This window comes from Felis catus, chromosome B2, assembly GCF_018350175.1.
Source record: "Felis catus isolate Fca126 chromosome B2, F.catus_Fca126_mat1.0, whole genome shotgun sequence".
Classification (NCBI taxonomy): Eukaryota; Metazoa; Chordata; class Mammalia; order Carnivora; family Felidae; genus Felis; species Felis catus.
This window is the reverse complement of record NC_058372.1, coordinates 114382521-114390168: the sequence shown is the minus strand read 5'-3', so window position 1 is coordinate 114390168 and position 7648 is coordinate 114382521. Positions and strand designations below refer to the sequence as shown.

Sequence of the window (7648 nt, the reverse complement as noted above, 5' to 3'; positions counted from 1 at the left end):
CCAGGGTCACAAATGTAGGGGATTAAAACCACTGGTTACTTAAATTACGTATTTAAAGGGCTTATGGGACCTTGAGAAAAAAAGTGTATCAACCTCCCCAACTCCCTTTCTTTTCCAACTCTGAGAACCTCCTGTTTACCAACTGTTGGCTCTAGGTGCTAGAGATATAGAGATAAATGGCCTGGGCAAGCATAACAGAGGACCCCTTTTGTGAAACTTTGCACTCTATTGGAGGAAATAAGCTTCGGGGGAAGATGTAATCGTGAAGTCTACTCGGAGAGGGAGGAGCATATCAAGATCCTTTATTGATCTCCCCTTGCGGGATCTGAAAGAGAAGTAGTTAATAGTTGCATTTCAGGAAGAGAAACCGGCTTGCAAGAATGGAGTTGAAACAGGGTGAGTGACGGGAATAAGAAAGTGGATAGTTCTTTTGTGGACAGATTCTGAAGCCTCCTAAGGCATTATGGATTCTTAACACTTGCTTGCCAAATTATTATTGTCTTACATTATTTGTCAAACACCATTCTAAGCGTTGCAAAGGCCTTGCTTTCCAAAATCCTGTGGCAACGTCGGTTAAACGAGTAATTACGTGGGGGGAAAAAGAATATAAATGCTGTGCAAGCAAACAATAAGAGTATTTTATGTAGCCTAAGTATTAAAGGAGATGACTAGGAGTTACTCTGCGGAAGAGAAAAGTGTAACAGGTGAGGGGTCACATATATAGACGTGAGGAACAAAGAGAAAAACCTGAAGGATTTGAGAAACTAAAAGTTCATTTTGGCTGTATGAAGAGGTGTGTGTATGGTGGCATGTGATAAAGCTCGAAAGGTAGGTTACAGTCTCAAGAGAAACCAAAACTTGAAAATCAAGTCATGTTTGGACAGTCTTAAATAGAATCTTTCTGACTTTTTTTTGTTGTTTACCACCTCCCTCGGGCTAATTGTTTTCTTATTAAGTATGCATTTGTGTTAATTTTCTGTATTAAATCCAGCAGATGGTAAAACGGGTTACATATGGCTTTTAAGAGAAAAGCTAGCTTATTTCCTGTGCAGGGAGGGAAACTATTTGATCCTTTGCAGAACTTTAAAAAAACAATTGGAGAGAGTAACACATTTGATCTTGGATGTCAGGACCTTTCTTCTCTTTCCCTTTTCCAGTGGCTTGGTTATGAGCTCATTCCACTGGTCTAACTCTGGCAGGACAGCAAAATATCCTTTACAACAAGTTTTAAACATACGTTTTGTCATGAATACAGTTTATAAAATCGTAAATTCCTCAGAACTTTTCCATTGCCTTACGATTCTGGAACAGATCCAAAATGCTGACTGTTTAACTACATCCTTACACAGAACCTGAATCTCAACCCTTGTTCGTACACATCTACTTTCAGACACTATAGTATTTTCATAGTGGCTGATACTTTATCATCTCCTTAGCATTGAACTCTTGTCTAATTTGGTCTTAGAATTTAGAATTGGGATGACGTATACATAATAGGCTATTACCAACTTTCTAGAATATGATTTCTAAACTTGAGGTCAGCAAACCTAGTAGGCTTAAGCAGTGCCCTCGAGTTTTTGTGGTACTCTTCTGTGGCACAGACAAGGAAATGTGAAGAGAGGAGAGAAAAGAAGGGAGAGTTAGTAGTGGAAGAAGGATAGGAATGGGGAAGGAGAGAAAAAATGTTAGTCATATGTATGTTTAATTTTGTAATGATTTAAAGTAAGGAGATAATAGATCTCATGGCATCTATGTCAATTGCCTTTGTGTTGTTAGATATTGGAGAGGTAATAGATGAGAATAGAACAGGCTCCTTACAAGAGAGAAGATATATTGTTTATTGATTTTATTATCCCACAAGAATAATTAAAAATGCTAATGATTTTGTAAGCCTTATTCCTTATTTTCTAGTTTAACTCTTTGTTCTTTTCCCTAAACAGAATATTGTGGAAAATACAGGCAAATTTAGTTTTTGAAAATAGCCATTGAAGTCCTTATCAAGTTTTGGGGGGGCACTTTTTAAAATGCTGAAGTCATGGTAAATATGGAAAAGATCAGGACCTTTGCCTCAGTTGAATTTGCCATTGGGTTTCTGTTCTGTATCTGACATCCCCAGGAGCAAAGCATGCATAGAGCAAACTGGATATATTGTATTTGACTCTGACTGTCTTATGTAGGCCTTTCAGTTTTGTGAACTGACCTGACAAGTGATCTTATGAGCTTATTTTCCCTAGACTGGAGGCAGGCCCAAGGAACCCTGAGCCCTACTGTATTTGATCTTCTTCAAATGGGACAAGATAAAGGCAAAATCCCAGGTTCCTTTTATCACATCAACCTCTGAGAGAGAGAGAGAGAGAGAGAGCGCGCGTGCGCGCGCGAGAGGGCGCAGGGTGCGTGTGTGTGCAAAAGAAGGGAGAATAGAAAGAACTAAGCAAATCCAAAATAGCAGCCCCAGGGCAGATAGTTTCACTTTGTTGCCTGGTACACAGAGCTATATAGCACACTGAAAACCAATACCCTCCTTTGGAAGGTGAAGAAGGGAAGGTGAGGCAAAATAGGTCAAATCTCAGGTTCCCCATTTAAGTTTGCCACAAATAGTTACTAAGTATTCACTTCAGTATCACTGGGTAAATTGCCTCTCATCCTGAGAAAGAGAATGTAACAGGCCAAGCCTGTCTTAAGATTCCTCTTGTGAGAGAAATCTTGTTACATAGTTAAAGAATGAAGGCTGTTGCTAACGAGCTCCTTGTAAGATATGTATTACCAACTGCGCATATTATTGATAGGTAATGTCTTACTATTTATTACTTAACTTCACTTATTAAAAAGTTAATATTTTTATTAATGAAACAATAGAAATTGTGTTGTATGCAAACCCATTTTGTAAACATGAAAAGAAAATCATACCTTTGCGCATTTGTAACTACATATCCTGGACTTGGCATTTCCTAGAAAACCAGTGAAATAAACTTTTTCTATTTTGCAGACAGAGATCTTATATTTAGTTTAGAAAATGATGGTTAGGTATTGTCATCCCTACACAGTAATAACCACATTAGGGGTCATTTAGTTCCACAAATATTAAATGTAAGCCTCTGTGTGCTAAAGGCTATGAATAATATGCAGTCCTGCCCATAAGAATTTTTTTATTTACTGGAGGCAGGAGCTGCATTTCTAACTCTTTATTATGTAGTTTCTGGTTATACATTGATTTTTAAGAAATATCACTATCTTTAATAAGGATACTTTATTAATTGCCAAACCGGCCAGAGACCAGACACACCTATGTGGTTGCTGATGCAATACTTGTGTTCTTTGTGTAGTATCTTCTATGTAAAGAACTAGAGTATTTAAGAAACTAGTTTCGAAATTGGCAGTTTAGAAGATTGGGAGAAATTACTGGTAAAACCAGAGACAGCCCCAAAGTTTGGAATGATATCCTTCAGTTAAAAAAGTTTATTGAGAAATGTAGCATACATGCATATAGTGAAAAATACATAAAAAGAGTTTAAAGAACAACAACAGAAGATGGATACCTACGTACCCATTACTTAGGTTAAGAAAAAAAAAAACCCGGGCGCCTGGGTGGCGCAGTCGATTAAGTGTCCGACTTCAGCCAGGTCACGATCTCGCGGTCCGTGAGTTCGAGCCCCGCGGCGGGCTCTGGGCTGATGGCTCAGAGCCTGGAGCCTGTTTCCGATTCTGTGTCTCCCTCTCTCTCTGTCCCTCCCCCGTTCATGCTCTGTCTCTCCCTGTCCCAAAAATAAATAAAAACGTTAATAAAAAAAAAAAAAAACAAAAAGAAAAAAAAAAAAAAACCCATGTTCTGAGACCTAACTTTTTTAGTATGTGTTAGGTGACTCAGGCAATAACTTTCTTCATTTTTTAATGTTTTCATTTATTTTTACTCTTACCAACTATAATACAACTTGAATTTCAAATCATGAAACAAAAATAATCTTTTATGGAAATAACATGAACAAAATTGCACAATTTCATAACCATCTCATAAATATTTGATTTAATCAGATAGCCTATATATAAAATATGTTCTTGTCCATTCAAAAGGCTTGTGTTTCTATCTATGGAGTTACATGAAATAATGTCTGAAGTTTTAAAGGTTTTTATAAATTGACAATTCATTAAAAATGTATATGTATTTGAAACAAAAGTAGAGAACTTTGAGAACTTTTGTGTTGTTTTCAAAATTTGACAAAAGGTAAACTTTAATTGTGAAAAGGAAATGTGGGCCCTGTTTTGTTTTTTTCTAGATTTGTTTTGCGGAGAGAAGTGGAACTATACAATTTTTATGCTAACAGTTTAGTAGTAACATAATCTTCTGAAGAAATGATACTCTGAAAATATGTAAAATGAGAGTATTTTTTTTTTTTTTATTTTATTTTTGGGACAGAGAGAGACAGAGCATGAATGGGGGAGGGGCAGAGAGAGAGGGAGACACAGAATCGGAAGCAGGCTCCAGGCTCCGAGCCCTCAGCCCAGAGCCGGACGCGGGGCTCGAACTCACGGACTGTGAGATCGTGACCTGGCTGAAGTCGGACGCTTAACCGACTGCGCCACCCAGGCGCCCCAGAATGAGAGTATTTTAAAGGTGGCTCCCTCTGCCAATATTTTGGCCATAAGACACTGCAAAGAAAAGCTGGTTTATATTTTCTTTTGGTTACTCCCCAGCAAAATTGGGATATTGCCTGATTTCTGTTGTGCTTCTGCTTAGAATTTTAAAACTTAGAATGAAGTGAAGTAAAATATCATAATATTTTATTTATATTTAATATTTTTTGATCCATTTTTGCCTATAGAAAATCCTTATATTTCATACTAAAAGTTTACTGGTGAAGAAGAAAAACGCTTTTATGAAGTTAAGACTATATTTTAAGTTTGATGTAAATCTCTAATAGAGCTTAATGAAAAGAGGGACTTTGTTCTGTTTTCAATTAGTTGAATTAATTTTGCTTTTTATGTGCGTATTTTGTTTCCTTGACAAAACTAAAAAATTTTTGAGGGTGAAGTTACTTTTTTTTCTCTTTGAAACAGTTAGCAAAGGGGAGATCATTAGTAACTCAGTAAATACCCATTTAATCATTACTAATTATACTTTACCAAATGCTTTTATCATATGTATGTGTTTATACATTAGGATTCCAGTCTATGAATTTCTTTTTGTTTCATTTTAATTTTTAAGTTTTTTTTTTTTTTTTTAAGTTTATTTATTTATGTTGAGAGAGAAAGAGAGTTCTGTGCATGTTCAGGGGAGGGGCAGAGAAAGAGGGAGAGAGTGAGAACCTCAAGCAGGCCCCATGCTGTCTGTGTAGTGCCTGATGTGGGGCTCAATCCCATGGACTGAGACCATGACCTGAGCCGAAATCAAGAATTGGATGCTCAACTGACTAAGCTACCCAGGTGTCCCTTAGGTTTTTATTTAAGTAATCTCTACACCCAACAATAGGGCTTGAACTCATGACCCTGAAACTTGGAGGTCAAGAGTTGCATGCTGTTCTGACTAAGCCAGCCAGGTACCCTCCCCACCCCCACCAATCTATGAACTTCTTGGCCATTAAAACCTTCACATGAGTGTGGTTTCCATAATGGCCCTCATTGCAAAGAAACTATTCAACTACTGCCCACCCCTGCCCCCACTCCGGCCTTTTTTTTTTTCCTTTTCTTTTTTTTTTAGAGTAGGCTCCATGCTCATTGTGGGGCTTGAACTCATGACCCTGAGATTCAGAGTTACATGCTTTATGTGCCCCTAACCCTTTTTTATTTTTTATCTACTTTAAATCTGGAAAAGAATACTATCTTGGTTTAAAATATCTTAATTGCTAATCTTGTCAAAACTTGTCTTTAGAAAAGCAAAGAATGCCTCACAACTTTTTTTCTTTTGCATTCTTGAGATTTTTTTTTTTTCTTTCTTTTCTTTTATACTTACCAAGCCCTAAATTCACAGAGAATAGGTTCCAGCAGCTCAGGCTCCTTTTCATTGGTTCTCACCAAATGTGCTTCTCTGGGTGGAGCAGGCTAGCCCTTGAGTTGAACCCAAGTATCTTTCCCTTTGGCTTCCTTCTTTTTCTGATCATTTTCCTTCACATGCTTTAGGAAGTTATTTTGGCTTTTTTTTTTTTTTTTTTTAATGTTTATTTCTGAGGCAGAGGGAGAGCATGAGTGGGGGAGGGGCAGAGAAAGAGGGACACACAGAATCAGAAGCAGGCTCCAGGCTCTGAGCTGTCAGCACTCAGCCTGATGCCAGTCTTGAACTCATGAGCCACAAGATCATGACTTAAGCCAAGGTTGGACACTTAACCGACTGAGCCACACAGGTGACCCGGAATTTGTTTTTTCTACAAGTACCACTGGCCTCTAGACTTATACCTGGATTGCGGTGTTCTTTTCTTTAAAAAATTTTTTTTTAATGTTTATTTACTTTTGAGAGAAGGAGACAGAGCGTGAAGGGGAGAGGGACAGAGAGAGAGAGGGAGACACAGAATTGGAAGAAGTCTCCAGGCTCTGAGCTGTCAGCCCAGAGCCCGATGCGAGGCTCTTACCTACAAGCTGTGAGATCATGACCTGATCAAGATCATGACCTGAGCCGAAGTTGGAAGCTTAACTGACTGAGCCACCCAGGCTATTTGCCCAATAATTTTATTGCAGTGTTTAGCAATCAGTATAAGTCAGCTGCAGCCCAACCAAATAATTCCATTTTTAGATAGAGCCAACAGAATGCATACATTAGAATAGATAGATTGAGGTGTATTCATATAAAATACAAAGAGTAATGGACTGTTTAGACTGTAAATACACATAATAATGGATGTCACAAACATAGTTGAAAAGGCACAAAATAATATATACTATTGAATATATATAAAATTCAAAAATAGAAAAACGAATCTAGGGTATTAGAAGTCAGGATAGTTGTTATCTTTGTTTGGAGTTGTGACTGAGAGAGGACACAACAGACCTGAGTTTCATGTTCTGTTTCTTGGTCTGGGTATTATTGACTTAAGTGTTTTTACTTTATGAAATTTATGATTTGAGCTGTATCCTATGACTTGTTTACTGTTCTGAATGTATGTTTTAGGTCAACAAAAATGCTTACGTAGGGCAAAAAAACCTATGGGCTAAGGTGAGATTGCCCAGGATGTATATATAAAGTGAGAAGAGTGACAGAATGCTGAGGAACAAAGAAACCATGCACATATTCCTATTTCTTTCCCCATTTTCCTCAGTTTTTCCTATGAAAGCTTTGCATAAGGTAAGGATAATGCTAAGAATGAAACTTCTGTTAGAGAATGGGATTGCCCTTGTAGCATTTCTGCATAGAGACTGTTTCCAAGGAGACATTGGACAGTTTATTCTTAGATTTTGCAAAAGTCAAAGAGTTGGAGGAAGAACTACTATCATGAGAAGGACTTACCAGGAAGCAGGAGATGGTGCTAAACACAGAACAGCAACATTTTTCTAAATCTTCCTAGTGTATTGGATCCCAGTCAGTGCACTGTAACTATATCATCATCTCTCAGTGATATACTGAAATGATATACTTTGTGAATTATTTGGTTTGAGGAGGCAAAACAGAAGGATTTCCATACCGACCATCTCCTCAGAGTGCTTTTACGAGTGGGAAAGTACTCCC

The 7648-nt window shown here is 37.6% G+C and overlaps 1 protein-coding gene across 5 annotated transcripts in view; it reads left to right on the top strand.

The window, feature by feature from the left end:
* The window catches only part of ECHDC1 (ethylmalonyl-CoA decarboxylase 1), a 54610-nt gene that overhangs the window by 934 nt on the left and 46028 nt on the right, over window positions 1-7648 (top strand). For 2 of the 5 annotated variants that reach the window (XM_045058010.1, XM_011282615.3), the window contains exon 2: window positions 156-396. The exons of 2 other annotated variants lie outside the window; for them this stretch is intronic. In XM_045058010.1, coding sequence (XP_044913945.1) covers window positions 381-396 — 16 coding nt within the window. In that variant the 5' untranslated portion in view covers window positions 156-380. Of the gene's footprint in view, window positions 1-155; window positions 397-442; window positions 829-7648 lie in introns of those variants that run through there. One more of the 5 variants, XM_019831177.2, reaches the window with a different exon arrangement.